Source organism: Octopus bimaculoides, chromosome 24 (genome assembly GCF_046866305.1).
Source record: "Octopus bimaculoides isolate indiv1 chromosome 24, ASM4686630v1, whole genome shotgun sequence".
NCBI lineage: Eukaryota > Metazoa > Mollusca > Cephalopoda > Octopoda > Octopodidae > Octopus > Octopus bimaculoides.
The window spans coordinates 23,258,329-23,275,828 of NC_142951.1; the positions used below are offsets into that span (position 1 = coordinate 23,258,329).

The 17,500-nt window shown below is 36.8% G+C and overlaps 1 protein-coding gene across 2 annotated transcripts in view; it reads right to left on the reverse strand.

Moving 5' to 3' along the window:
* Window positions 1–2,037: 2,037 nt before the first annotated feature.
* Window positions 2,038–17,500, reverse strand: part of LOC106867438 (uncharacterized) — a 21,293-nt gene continuing 5,830 nt past the window's right edge. Inside the window, exons 2-3 of one of the 2 annotated variants that reach the window (XM_089340748.1) lie at window positions 9,396–9,500; window positions 2,038–6,277 (exon numbers count right to left, since the gene is read on the reverse strand). In XM_089340748.1, coding sequence (XP_089196874.1) covers window positions 3,182–5,119 — 1,938 coding nt within the window. In that variant the 5' untranslated portion in view covers window positions 5,120–6,277; window positions 9,396–9,500 and the 3' untranslated portion in view covers window positions 2,038–3,181. The remainder of the gene's footprint in view (window positions 6,278–9,395; window positions 9,501–17,500) is intronic. The other variant, XM_014912314.3, reaches the window with a different exon arrangement.

Sequence of the window (17,500 nt, forward strand, 5' to 3'; positions counted from 1 at the left end):
GGTTACGAGTTGGTAAAACTGTTAAGAAGTCGGACAAAATGATTAGCGTCATTTCTTCCGGATCTTTATGCTCTAAATCAAAAAATGATGATGTCAACTTTTGCATTTCCTGCCTTCGGGATCGATAAAATAAGTACCAGTTAAGTACATCGACCCTAGTACTTGCCTGTCTCATCAAAATTCCGCGCGTTGGACCCTGCAACGGACAGACCTCCTGTTAAGTGGAAATGTTCTGACTTCTGTCACTTAAAGGCCATGGATACTGGTTAACCGGCATTGTGAGTGCTAAGGTTGGATAGAAAAAAATAGTGGTACTAACTTACAGTCAGCGCTATTGATAGTTAAGTGTCTTGATCTTGGTCTCAGGACAGTGAACAATACTACTCTATGGTGCACGTCTGCAGCTTGGTGGGCTACGCCATTTTGAGAATTCGAATAGTATTTATTGTCAACATGCGATATTAATGGTATTTTTTCTGAATCCTCCATTGCAATCTACGTCAACTGTATAAATAAACCCTTCGGCAAGCCCAAACTTTGGTTCCACAGGTGTTTAACATAAAACTTAAGGCTTTTGAGTAACTTCTCCTTCCCCACCCCGCTTGTAAATAGTAACGTGCATATGTATGTATGTATGTGTGTATGTATGCATGTATGTCATTATTCAATTTTATTTCTAGATTTCTTGCCAATAGAGAAAGAGCCGGTTTCTAATCTAGATCCAAGGCTTCTTTGTTGGAATTTCAACAACATTAGAGGGGGATTTTTGTATGTATGTATGTATCTATCTATCTATCTATCTATCTATCTATCTATCTATCTATCTATCTATCTATCTATGCAGATTTGCATGCTTTGTTTTATGCATGTATTCTCATGCATTTAGTTGCATATCTAAAGATGCTCATAATTACTTAAATGATAAACTTCTGCAAAGTTTTATGTATGTATGTATGTATTTTTGTATGATTTTTCTTTGAGTTTAATTCAAGTTCTTGAGAGAGTTCAAGTCGATCGCTAATAAAGAGACATGAAATTTTCAGTCAAGAGAGTTCCCACCGTTAGTAAAATATGTGGTTGAGTTGGTGTGTTGGTTGAACTATCGACGCTCACAAGGTGTGTGCATATATTCACATAAGAATCGCATAAGTGTTTTGGAATGTCTTACACATCTTCACTGTGCCATTAATCGGTTGGATTTGGAGAATCCACGTCAGTTTCTTTTGTTCTTTCTCCATCAAACAGAGTATTTCTAGGTTTCTTGGTGTAAATTTGTTGGTACATAACCTAATGCGCCTATGATGATAGGTACAAATGGAAATTCGTATGTACGCATGTGTCTGTGTGTGTGAATATGGACACACACCTACTCAAATACATATTTATACATATATACATATATACACACACACACACACACACACACATATATATATATATATATATATATATATATACGTGTATACATACATTCACACACGTGCACACACATACGCACACACACACACACATTAATGTTAGCTTTGACACGTTATATATAACATCAATTTAAAACATGAAACTGAAAAATTATTCAATATTGATTTCAAATTTTAGCACAAAGACAGCAATTTCGTGAGAGGGGGCGATTATGTCGACCCCAGTACTCAACTGGATCTTATTTTATCGAGCCCGAAAGGATGAAAGGCAAAGTTGACCTCGGCGGAATTTGAACTCGGAACGTAAAGACGGACGAATGACTTCTACGCATTTGGCCCGGTGTGGTAATGATTCTGCCTGTTCGCCACCTTAAACGTATTCAATATTACGATGCCATATATTAGAAATGAACCTGAAATTACTTCTTGACCACTACAGCCAAACCATGAAAGAGAGAGGGAGAAGGGAGACAGAGAGAGAGAGAGAGAGAAAGAAAGAAAAAGAGAGGAATGAGAGAGAGACGGAAAAGTAAAAGACGTGGGAGTGAGAGAGAAAAATGAGATATGAATAGATATAATATATACTTGTTAAGACATTGAAATAAAAATGATATATCTATATTTTATACATATATATATTTATATATCAATATATAATACATGTGTGTATAAACAAGAGGTAAATTTATGACATTCACATATGTCAATAAACGTACGTGTGTATGTATATATTTGTTCATTTATCTACACTCATTTGGCTTTGTTCGTGTGTGTATACGTTTATATATGGGTCTTATAAACGTGGGATGCGAGTGTTGTTAGAGTTGTTACAGGTCAGCTCTGATAGAACAGGGCTATGATCAACAACGTTCCTGACGTGACATTGTCCCATATATCCTTTCTGTTTTGTTGAAAAAAAAAAAAGACTGTTGAGTGTAATGTGGAGGAGACTTAGCTACTATTTCTAGCAGATCGAGTGACCACGTAGAGGCGTTACTTGTGTGTCTCTGTATAGATCGATGTCTCGTTCTATGGAGTAGTAAAACCTCAATATACATGTGTAGAATTACATAGAACTGCTGTACTATGAGAGATACGTATATTTTGCTGCGTCCAGGATAGATGGATGGAGACATGGGTGATTTTTCACCCTTCATCTTGCGTCTCTTTTGTTTCAAAACTGTTTCCGGTTATTGTTTCGTTCTAGGTTAGCCCTGACTTCAGCAAACTAATGCTCAAAGCTTTGACCATCCTGTCTTTTATGTTCAGACAGTGTAACTAATAAGTCTTTGCTGTTTAGCCCCATGTCATCCCTGCTGAGATATACTTATAACCAAAGACTTCAGTCCAACCGTGACCACCTACTCTTTTCAGATATAGTTTATCAGTTTATCTGACATTACATTATCCAGTACACCCTTCATTTTATTTTTCTAAATAATGTAAGGTGGAGATTTGGCTGCTATTTGTAACAAGTCGAATGACCATGTAGAAACGCATTTAATGACTCATTTGTTTTTCCTTTTCTTTTTCTTTCTTATTTGGTTGCAAGTACAGTAGCGTGAAATTTGAGAAAGATTTCTCTGCTATTTCTAACAGGCCAAAAGAGTTCTCTTCACGGGCTCATATATACTTTTCTTTTTCTTTTTGTAGGGTGTTATTTGAGGGAGATTTGCCAGCCATTTCTAGGATTCTAAGAGACCAACAGAGAACGTGCAGAGACTTCCTCATTTGGTGCTCATATTTCCCTCGTTTCCTGACCATTAAAAATGTATGGCGTGTGTGGTAAAATTGTGCACGTCATTGCAGACTTTGCCACAAATGTTGCACTGCCAAGGATTGTTAACGTTGTGCAATCCCATGTGTAGATGATAAAGTATTCTGTTAAGAAATATCACATCACAGTGTTTGCACATGGCTACCTGTTCCGCTTTGTTCTTCAATTCGTGTAAAATATCAGAGTAGCTACTACTAAAAGATGACTCACTGCCGTTAGATGAACTCACAAACTGTTCTTGTTTACCTTGCTGGCTTTCTAACTCATTCACCGGAACCGAATTATGGATGGCTGCTTTCGAAGACATTGCTGTAGAACAGTTTGCTTTGTCTGTTCTCTTCTCCTTTGACCAGCTGTCATAAAACAAGTAAGCCCTATCTTTTGAGCTATTTCCCTCGCCAATATTTCGGCCTCTGTATATATTGTCTTGATGGTCAAACAATTTACCATGCTTTTTATGTGCTTCTTTGTTCTTCGCAAGGACATTTCTGTCGTATAAAGAATCGTAATAGTGGAAATTCTTTAAAAACGTTGGTTTACTTTGGTAATCGGACTTTTCGATAAAACCTACGGAATGAGGTCGCGATGTTATAGAATTCTCAGAGTTAAAATCGTTTGGCACACTTTGACTTCTGTTGACACCTTTAGCACCGAAGGAAGATATGTATCGTAACTGATCTTCCTTCCAACACTTCGGTTTCTCTTGTAGTGAATTATTTGAAGAGGTGCCAACTTGCTTCTGTATCATATTTAATTTTTCACTACTCGGGGATTCATTATGAAATACATGAGATTTATAGACTGTGTTATATTTACTTAAGTAATTTTTCAGAGAGCTGCTCTTGGAATGCTTGTCAAACGAAACAGTATGATATGAGTCCGACAATCGAGGTTCTATATGGAGGGAATTCTTTTTTATGGGTAACGGACATGGGGTCTCTCCAGTGTCGCTTCCATGTTGAAGCTGACGCTTCCGTTTGCTCTCAAGCATTTGACTATAAATCCTGGATGGATCGTTAAATATAGCAGTATTATGTAGCGCCTGAACGCCACGTCTGTGAGATATCAAGTGTAAAGTTAGAAAATCTTCGTTTTCGAACGCTGCACCGCATTCGTCGCATCGCAACCGCGCGGTGCTCCTGCGAGTAGACTGATAGAGGGCATGTGACGGAAAATCGAAATGTTGAATAGATGATGCATGTGAACAGTCATTTGCTGATTCGTGATAAGCATGTTGTGACCTGCTACTTGATGCACTTTCTGCATGATATGACATCATATGCATGGCCAATGAATCTTGGTCTGCAAACTGAGAATCACACATCAAACAGATAACGTGATGTGAGCTGATTAGATTTGTTGAGGAATTCATCAAAGAAGGGGATTGTTCTTTGACAATGCTGGTATCGGTACAGCTAACATTTTGGTGGTCAGTGGTAGATCTTCGAGATATTACACCATTGTTACTCATCGGATCCATTAAAGAACAATCTCTGTTGTTAGTTTCCGGTTCGGTTTTCACGACAACTAATTTTGGTGTAAGAGGAACTGGACTTCCTGTATTAGAGCCATCATTTGACAAGACTTCTTGTTTGACTTCTTTAATGCAATTCTCTATTTCCGATATCGACATATCACCTTGGTCGACAAAACTCAACGTTTCTTTCGTCGTTGTGGAATGAAGGGCAAGTGTGGAAGATTTGATGTCGTTTGTGTTGCCTATGTTGGACTCAATATCTGCTCGACCATTCCCACTATTGCTTCCGGTGACTGCAACACGTGATTCGGATCGGCACGATTTTTCTTTAGCACGTATCATCACATGCATAGCGTATGCATCTCTGTTCATAAATACAGTATTGCAGTCCTCGCAGGTGAACGGCATCACCGTCATGTCCGCTGTATACAACGGATCCATTTTCATCTATAAACAGTTCCGCTGTTGCAAATGTTTACTTTGACCACAGCAGCGAGGATGCGTTAAGATTCACGTTTATTAAAAATGTAACACTTTGCAATAATTGCATTCACTGATCTTCTACGATGGAAAAATATCTGATCAAACAGAGAACACAGATAAAATTATAGATTAGTTGCATGTAGATATTACACTTACTCCTGTATGTAACTACAATAGCTAGAGTTTTTACAGCTATAACGACATAGACAAAAGCTACAGCCAATGTATATAATGCCAGTAACTCTTGTTCTCTTCAATTGCCAAACATTAATTTGCTGCTCTGATATAAAATACTTTTTTTTCCGGACAGCCGTCTCCTAAATTATTTCTTAAGTTATCCTCGATCTTTTAATCAGGTTCTTTTTTTCTTTCTTAGTTTGATATGTGTAATAAAAGTTTATTTTTGGCAAAATTTCCACTGAAGATCACAAAGAAAAGAATTTATAATCCGTTGGCATTATAGCAACGATTATAGCTACAACCGTCCGTTTTGCAATTGTTATACAGCTGAAAAAGCAGATTAAGAGGAATGCCTCTCTTGTTTTTCTACACTGTAACTGAATATTCGCTCCCTCCATAGCTTCACTGGTGAAATTTTCATTAATATATCCCAAGTCTGTTGAATTTCCCTCGTAGTCTCAGACATATTCTCCATATTCTTTTTAAATAGGTTAACACTTTCAGATTTTTTTTTTTTTTTTTTTTTATTCTTTACGTGTCGTCTGCTAAATCGAGTCTTCCAATTTTTCGAACTTGAAATGTTTAGCTTTTTAGTTTTTATCTTTGTCTATGTCTTTATTTCATTTATCTGTTTATAGCATTTTATGATGAAGCAGTGTTGTGTGTGTGTGCGTGTGTGTGTGTGTTATAATTTTTCGATTTTTTTTCTTAATAACCTTCGATTTGATTTGATTTTGCTTGCATCCAGAAGAGAAATTATCACGTAAGTAATGGCGACGTAAGATACTGGTTTGCTGGTTGAAGTGGTGTGAAGATGCAGTAGGCGTGGTTGTTAAACTGGTGAGTGGAAACAAGTACAAATCCATACCACTTTGGTTATCGTCGAACGGTGAGCCATTGCGGCACGTTTAGAAGAATCTTCTGAAATTTTCATAACCAAATCTAAATATAAATAGAAAATAAAAAAAATTTTTAATCAATAATAGAAATTTATATATGCAGCAAATCTCATTCTCTCTCTTTTATTTCTTAATGTATTCATACATTCATACAGACACACACACGCACACACACACACACGCACACACACACACGCCCACACAAAAACACACACACATATGCTTACATATATGACTCGTGTGTGTGTGTGTGTGTGTGTGTGTGTGTGTGTGTGTGTGTGTGTGTGTGTGTGTGTGTGTAAAACTGAGTTCAGAGAAATAATTCTGAGTAGTCAGTGGCATGAAGTTGGGTTACAAGAACACAGAAAGATATACTAAATAACATACAAAATAAATACTTGATTTACTGAAACTATTTTCGCTTGTAGGGAAGAATAAACAAAAGCCTAGCGGTAATTTGCAACCGATTCCAAATGAGAAGAAGAGATTAAAGCAATCAACAGAGAGGTAAAAAAAAGAACAGCCTTTTTTTTTCTGGAGACAGACGGACAGCTATAAATACGTGTTTCTGCTTCAATAGACGTTATCAGCACAGTGTTGCTCTACACTGGCACCAACCATACATAAAACTTAGTTACATGTACAAAACGAACAGAGAACATTTATGGCCTTGGGTGATTTATATTCTATCTTTTACTTGTTTCAGGCATTTAACTGCGGAGAACCATCTTGAAGGGTTTTAATCTAGCAAATCGACCCCAACACTTATATCTTTTAAGTCTAGTACTTATTCTACCGGTCTCTTTTGACGAACTGCTACCTTACGGGGACGTAAACACACCAACACCGGTTGTCAAGCGGTGGTGGGAGACAAACACAAACACTTATATATATATATATATATATATATATATATGTGTGCATATATATATGTGTGTGTGTATGTTATATTTTAATATATACATATATATATATATAACATGGTTTAATTATAAACAAGGCAAATTTTAGCCATTTCTCCACAGACTGAAAAAAAACATGATGAACCACCTTAATCGATTTTTGAGCTTTATAGGGTTCTCATCAGAGGAGTCTATAGCATTATGACAGTCCCTAGAGAAACAAGCAACCAAACTGTTTATATACTCAACAAATGCAGCGGTTACTCTATGAAGGAGTCCCTAATTTGCATACCGAAAGTGTTTAACACTCTTACGCCACACTTCTTTCAGTTTCCGTTTACCAAATCAATTGACTCACAAGACTTTGGTCGGCCTGAGGCTATAATAGAAGACACTTGCCCAAGGTGCCACGCATGTTTAAAACAAAAGTAGGCTAACACATTAAAGATAAACACTAAAACCATTTTTAAACCATCATATCTGTTATTTTAGAAAATCATTAGTATTGTTTGTTAAGTTTTCTTTAAAAGACCCAAGTAAGAAGAATCGCGTCGAAACTGATGCTGTCGAGAAAGACATGTGAAGCAAGAGTGGTTAAATTTTAGGATGATCACTGATAAATTTTGTGATATTGGAAGCTTCGTAAATAACGTAAAAAGTGAAGAGAAGCTGGGTAGCGTTGGATCGGTTAGAAATTTTGACTAATTTCGGCCAAGTTCCATTTTTTTAAAATTCCACCGAGATGAGTATGGGTGTTGGGTTTGTGGAGAGTAGCCTTGCACAAGCTGAAGATTTTCCGATTTTACAATATTTTAAAAGTATGTATATTTAATAAATCGTATGTTGGGTTCGCATTTTGGCTAAGAAAGAAATCAAATTTTTAGATGCAACTTATAGGAGCAAAAAAAAATAGTGATTTCAGACACAAATTAGTTGCAAACGATATCATTTTTCATTCAAATTTTAAAATGTTAAAGATGCTTTGTGAATAAGATTATTCATAGATTTAAAGCATAAATATGGCAATTTAAGCTTATTAATTAGTGCATTTCATTTATGTTTTGCAAAATAGGATTTATTTTTAATTGTTAGGCCAAGTATTGGTTTCTATGTTGATGGTTTTTTTTCTTGGTACCGAATAGTAAAAATTAATCAATACAAATAATTAATAATTAAAATAATAAATACGACTGCTTAGCACAAAATTTAAAATTATACTAAAAAAATTAATCAAATATATTAAAATTTGATAAATTAATGGAATTGGGCATTAAAAATTTATCATTGCCAAATTTATTACATAAAAAATATTTCTACTTTTATTTAAATGATTTTTAAAATCATTATTTGCATTTGAATATCATTGAAAACAAAAACTTCAAAATTTTGTTTGAGAATATTACAAATTTTATTAAAATTATTTTTCGTTTTGCTTATTTTTTTTACATAGATTTTTAAAATTTACATTTATTCTCTGCCCTCCTCCTACACATTATGTCTGGATGCATCCAGAACAACAAAAGACCGGGCAAGGGCAGTGCCAATCACAATTATAAGGTTCTATATAACAACATCCGAGTCACCAGCAAGCAAGCCAGTTGACGGTTGGTTTGTCATGACGTCACCAAGCACATCTCAGTCCTGATCTTTGAACAGATTCGTGTTATGCTCCAAGTGTTACTCGAGAATGTGAAGATTCCCTTTTTGCCTCTAACAGGTCAACTCATATTTGCTTTTTTGCTGATCGTATTCTATTCATTCCAACTACTTTATTAACATCTTTTCCCTTCGTCGCTGGTTTCTCATTGACATTTTTATATAATTAACATTTTGCCAATTCCCAACATTTTTTTTTTATACCATATATTTTATCTTTTATCTTTTACTTGTTTCAGTCATTAAAGTGCGGCCAATCTAGAGCACCGCCTTGAAGAATTTTTAGTCGAATGAATCGATCCCAGTACTTATTTATTTTAAGCCTGGTGCTTATTTTATCGGTCTCTTAAGCCGAACCGCTAAGTTACGGGGAACATAAACATATTTACAACGACTGTCAAGCGGTGGAGGGGGAGAAACACAGTAACGAAGACACACAAACAAGCACACACACGCACACATGCATATATATATATATATATATATATATATATATATATATATATATATATATATATATACGACGGGCTTCTTTCAGTTTCTGTCTATCAAATCCACTCACAAGGCTTTGGTCGGCCAGGGGCTATAATAAAAGACACTTGCCCAAAATGCTGCGCAGTGGGGATGAACCTGCAGCCATGTAGTTGGGAAACAAACTTCTTGCCACACACCCACGCCTGCGCCAAAGGAATTGTTATTGAGAAAAATCTGGAAAAAAATATACAAAATAAAAAATTGAAATTTTTTTCAAAAAGTTACATTTTTTTCAAAGTTTTCTCAATAACAATTACTTTTTGTCTATAAAAAGTGTTGCCTATAAAAAAAAAATACTGGACTGCCGGGCAAAATGCGGGCGCAGAAGAGATAGTATTTTTAATTAATTGAACCTGGGAAAGTACAAGACAAGAAGAAACAGAAGTTTCAAACTTTGTCACAATACTAGCGTGTTCGGGGGAGTGGGTAAGCCGCTTACATCGATCCCAGCGATCAACTGGTACTTATTTCATCGACCCCGAAACGATGAAAGGTGAAGTTGATATCACAAAGCGTACTTCAACCCCTTAACATCATCCGCCATATTTTATTTCATAGGAAGTCAATATAGGAAATTTCGTGTAGAATTTTCTTCGTAAGGTGAATTACAATCTAAAGAGAGGGGATACTTTTACATTTGAATGAAACTAAAAACACGCAGGGTTATTTATTTTATTTATTTTTTTTTTTGCTTTCAATTCCAGCTACAGTATTTTTAAACATCCACTTCCTGTTTTATACTTTTCCAGGTTCAGTTAATGAAAAAACATTAGCACTTTTGTGCCTGCGCTTTCTTGTTAGTGTTATAGATTATGTATTTGTTTTGTTCCATAATTAAGATTCTGTTTGTTATATACATTGTTCTCTCAACACATTCTCAATTATTCTAATAACATAAGCCTGATGGAAAAACAAAGTGAAATAAACCAATACTTTCTCATAGGCAGCTGCATGGAGTCCTTTTCAGAGTTCGTTCATAAAATCTATATACTTTAAGGCGCTGAGCTGGCCGAATCGTTAGTATACCGAGCTAAATGCTTAGCGGCATTTCGTCTGTCCTCTTGTTCTGAGCTCAAATTCCGCCGGGGTCGACTTTGCCTGTCATCCTTTCGGGGTCAATAAATTAAGTACCAGTGAAACATTGGGGTCGATGTAATTGGCTCATACCCACCTCCCCCAAGCTTCCCTTGTGGCAAAAAATCTGAATAATAATAATAATAATAATTATTATTATTATTATTATTATTATTATTATTATTATTATTATTAGGACGGTGAACCGGCAGAATCGTTAGCACGCCGGGCAAAATGCTTCGCAGTATTCGTCCGTCGCTACGTTCTGAGAACAAATTCCGTCGAGGTCGACTTTGCCTTTCATCCTTTCAGGTCGATAAATTAAGTACCAGTGAAACACTGAGGACTAGCACCTTCCCCTCCAAATTTCAGGTCTTGTGCCTTTAGTAGAAAGGATTATCATCATCATCATTATTATTATTATTATTATTATTATTATTATTATCTTGTTTATTAAGGAAAGGATTATTATTATTATTATTATTATTATTATTATTATTATTAGAGCGGTGATCTTGCAGAATCGTTAGCATGCTGGCTAAAATCCTGGCAAGCGATACAAACGAGTGTATTCGCTACAAGAAAATATAGAAATGAACGAGAAAATATATAACAGCGGAAACATCGTTGCTGTGAGCTGCGTGTTCGGTGTCATGAATCTAGCATTTGTTCCATTTAGAACCTGCGTGGAGATCACTCGTTTATCTCTGATTCATTCATCTCTTTGGTTTTAGTGGGATTTAGGCAACTAACTTCCCGTGATAAACGTGGTTAGATGTTGATAACATGTTTCAAACTAGAAGAATTGACAAAGAAGGTAGTTTTCAAAGATGTTCTCTTCTAGCTAACCACTCGTGATAAACGTGGTTAGATGTTGATAACATTTCTCAAACTGAAGAAATGGCGATGTATAACAAAGAAGATAGTTTATTATATATCCTCTTCTAGGACTACAATTTACTATTACTTGTGTAAACAACATCATCAAAATGAGATGATCCAGAAAAAGTTCAATTTCAAAAGGTATTAATTACATGGTTCTGTAGTAACTTCCAAAAATTTTATAGTTTTTCAAAATAATTGAGAAACTTCCATAGTTACCGCAAATTATTATATATAAGTTGTTACGACTAGACTGTAGAGTTTCCTCCCCCCCCCCCCCCCTTCAATCAAACATAATTTTTATAACCTCGTAATTCATTCCAATAATTAAAAAGTTTGTCTCGAGCTTGCAGGATTTTCAGGCCGGAGCTCCTCGCTATTTCCACGGCATTTGAAGCGACTGAGAGTTCAAAAATAAAACCCCTAACCGAGATGCCAATTCGTCACAGAAGGTTAGCCTACCAGCAACCGCTTTTCAGCTGCAGCTACAACTACACATTTTCAGCTGTGTAGATAGGAGCAACGTGAAATGAAGTACCTTGTTCAAGCACACAATGCGTGGCCCGGTTTCAGAATTCCATCCTCGATTTAACGACCGTGGATCCAACACCCACACCACAAGACCTTCATCCTGTTTGTGTGTGTGTGTGTGTGTGTGTGTGTGTATGTGTGTGTGTGTGTGTGTGTGTGTGTGTGTGTGTGTGTGTGTGTGTGTGTGTGTGTGTGTGTGTGTGTGTGTGTATTAATGAATATATAAATCAACCGCTCCTAAACGCTAGAGCAATGGTGAATGAAATTGTTATGGAAGGTTTTGACTAACTTTATCTTTCATCCTTCCGGTGGTGGATGAAATAAAGCATTCGTCAATTTAATATTCCTAATGAACTAAGGGAGTGAGCTGGCAGAATTGTTACAGCGCCGAGCAAAATGCTTAGCAGCGTTTTGTTCGTCTTCGCGTTCTAAGTTCAAATTCTGCTGAGGTCTTCTTTGCCTTTCATCCTTTCGGGGTCGATAGATACGTATCATTTAAGCACTGGGGGTCAATGTCATTAGCTTGACTCCTCCCCCGAAATTGCTGCCCTGTGCCAAAATTTGAAATCAGTTTTTCCTACAAACTATAAAGATGCTTGGCCAAGTGGATTGAGTGTTGCCTCAAAGATCGTAAGATCGTGGTTTCGATTCCTGGACTGCGTTGTGTTCTTGAGCAAAACACTTCATGTGGATCCAACACCCACACCACAAGACCTTCATCTTGTTTGTGTGTTTGTATGTGTGTGTGTGTGTGTGTGAGTGTGTGTGTGTGCGTGTGTGTATGTGTGTACATGTTACTGTGTATATATATATTTATAATTTATATATAGGCGCAGGCCTGGCTGTGTGGTAAGAAGCTTGCTGTCCAGCCACATGGTTCCGGGTTCATTCCCACTACGTGGCACCTTGGGCAAGTGTCTTCTACTATAGCCTCGGGCCGACCAAAGCCTTGTGAGTGGATTTGGTAGACGGAAACTGAAAGAAGCCCGTCGTATATATGTATATATATGTATATGTATGTGTGTGTATATGTTTGTGTGTCTGTCTTTGCCACCCCAACATCGCTTGACAACCGATGCTGGTGTGTTTACGACACCGTAACTTAGCGGTTCGGCAAAAGAGACCGATAGAATAAGTACCAGGCTTCCAAAGAATAAGTCCTGGGGTCGATTTGCTCGACCAAAAGGCGGTGCTCCAGCATGGCCGCAGTCAAATGACTGAAACAAGTAAAAGAGAAAGAGAAAGAGAAAGATATCTGAGGCAATTTCTGGGGATATTAAATCCGTACCATTATTTGAATTCTATAGGGTAACTAGCTGGTAGAATCGTTAGCACGCCGGGTGGAATACCTAGCGGCCTCTCTCCCGTCATTACGTTCTACGTTCAAATTCCACCGAGGTCAACTTTCAGCCTTTCAGAGTCGATAAAATAATACAGTTCTACATCTAAGAGATGAGGAATTATGTACATTATTTACATTTGACGGATATTTGTCCTCGTCTTATTTGTTGTTAACACGACGTTTCGACTGATATACCCTCCAGCCTTCATCAGGTGTTTTGGATGAAATTTCGAACCTGGGTTCTCATTCCTAAGGTATTTTTCGATGGTATTATTATTATTATTATTATTATTATTATTATTATTATAAGTGGTGGTTAAGAACGCGGGCTACTAACCCCAAGATTCTGAATTCGATTCCAGGCAGTGATCTGAATAATAATAATAATAATAATAATAACAATAACATCGAAAAAATACCTTAGGAATAAGAACCCAGGTTCAAAATTCCCCCCAAGACACCTGATAATGGCTGGAGGGTAGATCAGCCGAAAGGTCGTGTTAACAACAAATAAGATGAAGACAAATATCCGTCGAATGTAAATAATGTAAATAATGTCGATAAAATAAGTACTCATTGATCACTGGGGGCGCTGTAATCGACCACTCCTCCCCTAATATTGCTGCTCTTGTGCCAAAACTTGAAACCAATATTTAATCTGCTCCATTACTTAAATTCTTTAAGACGGCGAGCCGGCAGAATCGTTACTGCGTCGGACAAAGAATTAGCGGCATTTCTTTCAACTTTACATTCTGGGTTCAAATGTTGTCATGGTCGACCTTCCCCTTTTATCCTTTCGGGGTCGATAAAATAAGTACCAGTTACGAACTCGGGCCGATGTAATCGATTTAACCCCTCCCCCAAAATTGCTGGCCTTGTGCCAAGATTTGTAACTATTCGAGTTTTTTTTTGTATTGCTTTGTCACGAGAAATGGCCGAGATTGGGGTGGTAGAGGAACCAGAGTTCTGATCGGATTGTTTTATAATAGAGTAAGCTCCGCCAAAGTCACCCAGAGACACGGCGGTGTTGTTAAGAAGACGGTTTGAGTCTACCAGTCACTTAGGCCACCGCATGATTTGAACTCAAAACGTAAAGAGCCGGTACAAATACTGAAGATCATCATTATCCAACGTTCTAACGATTCTACAAGCCTAGCGCCCAAGGCTGGACTGGACCTTTCTTACTTAGCAGAGAGACCTTAAATTATACTAAAGGGAAGAATTGAGAGGCTATGATAGTCATGCCGGTCTACAATGTCTCTTAGCGTCATTGATCAATTCTGGTGTAATTAATCAATTAATTGCTAGGTTAATCAAATAAATACGCTTTAATTATAAAACTAGCAGCTAAGGTTTTGTTATAAACACGAACTAACGTGGGAGAACTCTATACAATAACACAACGTGCTAAAAGTAACAGCAAAGAATTCCCCAAACCACACCATCTTTTATATATATATATATATATATATATATATATATATATATATATATATATATATATATATATATATATATATATATATATATATATATATATATATATATATATATATATATATATATATATATATATATATATATATATATATATATATATATAAAAGAATAAGCTAAAGAGACCAGTGGCATAAGTAGAATTATATTTTATGTATTTATATACTTTATACATAAAACATAATTCTACTTATGCCATTGGTCTCTTTATCTAATACACGAGCCATGCTAATACACGAGCCATGTTACATTTCCCACTCATGTTGCAACCACGTCAGGGGCAAAACTAGTCGGTAGACAGCACTTACTCGGTAGTACCTGTATCTTTAGGGTTTGGTTGAATCCAATACCCTTCATACCTTTATGTATATATATATATAAAGGGTACATTAAGCAAAGTAATCATGAAAATAGAAAAATAGGAGGATGGTCACGGTTGGAATACCTTTGCTTAATCAAAACTAATCTCGGAACTAAATAACAACAACAATATATAAACATTCTTCAACATTTGTAAAAACAATTTGAAGGAGGAAATAAACAACGCTGCCATGGACAGGTCTCGAACCAGGAACTTCTCTAGTTTACCACTGAAACGTGCTACAATTTGCGCATTAGTGTTCTCATGCATTTTCTTTCCTACCCAGATGATGCTATAATTGTCTTTCGTCAGTAGTTAACATTTACCCTAAAATTGTCCTACCTGTTTCACCAGGAATTTGCTAGGCAACTTAATTATGCAGAATTATGAATAATTTACCTTTACAAGAGTCTAGCAGAATCTTGTTTACGTTTTGATAAGTAGGTCTTTCTCTCTCTCTCTCTCTCTCTCACTACTACTACTAATGCTAGACAACATGTCATGGGAAGTTAGGGAAATCCTCGATGAGGATTTCCGTAAGGGTAGCGAAATTCCTCGGTTTGGTACTTATTTCAAGCTGCTGAAAACAAAAGTCTCGTTATCTAATCACGGAACATAATTTCACAAGGAGACATATGGATATGACACCGTCTAAACTTTGATTTCAAATTTTAGCACAAGGCCAGCAAGAGAGGGTAAGACGATTACATCGACCCCAGTACTTCACTGGTACTCTTTTTACCGACCCCCGAAAGGATGAAAGGCAAAGTTGGCCTCGGCGGAATTTGAACTCAGAACGTAAAGACGTACGAAATGCCGCTCAGCATTTCGTCCGGCGTGCTGACGATTCTGCCAGCTGGTTGCTTTACACCGCATAAATATTTGTTGTTTCGTTCCAGGTCAGCCGTGATCGGCAAGACCCATAATGTTAAACATTTTAGACTGAGGCCATGCTGTCTTTTATTCAGACACAGTGAAATTTAGGACTATGTGGTTCCGGGTTCAGTCCCACTGCGTGGCACCTTGGGCAATTGTCTTCTACTATAGCCTCGGGCCGACCAAAGCCTTGTGAGTCAATTCGATAGACAGAAACTGTATGGAATCCTGCTATATATATATATATATATACAAACATGGAAAGATTGTGTGGTAAGAAAATTACTTCCCAACTCCATGGTCCCGGGTTCAGTTCCACTACGTGGCACCTTGGGCAAGTGTCTTCTACTATAGCCTCGGGCCGACCAAAGCCTTGTAAGTCAATTCGATAGACGGAAACTGTATGGAATCCTGCTATATATATATATATATATATATATATATATATATATATATATATATATATATATATATATACACAAACATAGAAAGATTGTGTGGTAAGAAAATTACTTCCCAACTCCATGGTCCCGGGTTCAGTTCCACTACGTGGCACCTTGGGCAAGTGTCTTCTACTATAGGCTCGGACTGACCAAAGCCTTGTCAATGGATTTTGTAGACAGAAACTGAAAGAAGCCAGTCTTATATATATGTGTGCGCGTGTGTGCTTGTGTCTATATTTGTTTCCCTACCACCGCTTGACAACCTGTGTTGGTGTGTTTGCGTCCCCGTAACCTAGTGGTTCGGCAAAAGAGTTCGATAGAATTAGTATCAGGTTTATAAGAAAAAGAAATACTGGAGTCGATTAAAAATTCAAGGCGGTGCCCCAGCATGGCCGCAATCTAATGACTGAAACAAGTAAAAGATACATATATACATAGAGAAAGTGAGGAAAGGTGAGCTAGATAGATAGATAGATAGATAGATATGTGTGGGTGTATCTGATTGTACATATAACCACACTCACGGCTTGGCAACAGGTGTGTATTTACGTCCTTGTAAATTAACGATTCGGTAAAAAAAAACAAAAAAACGATATAATTAGTACCAGATTCAAAATTTAAGTACAAGAACCGATTTATTTGGCTAAATTCTTCAAGACAGTGCCCCAACATAGCCGCACTCCATTGACTGAAACTAATAAAAAAATAAATGACAACCCACGCTACGTTGGATTCAAATGTACAGAAAAGAAAAAACCTCGCAAGTGAGGCAACAACAAACAGGTGTATTAGTTGACACTCGGGTAAAATGGAAAAGTTTTTGACGTTTCGCGGGTCCTCTACTAATTCATTATGCAGTTTGTTTTAACTGTTGTCCCTACCATCACATTAATACCATCAAAATATAACACTCTCTATGCTCCAACTTTCGCCTCGCATTCGGTGTTAAATTAGCAAATCATTACAACGTAAAACAAAATGCTTTACGGCATTTGTTCCGGCTCTCTGCGCTGTGAGTCCTAATCTAACAGAGGTCAACTACACTTTTTACACTCTCTAGAGATTGATAAAATAAAGCATCAGCTCATGGTGGGAAATCGGTGGCATCGTTACAGAATCGAATAGGAAGCCTTGCTATGGTAAATCTTCCAAGATTTTATCGTCTTGA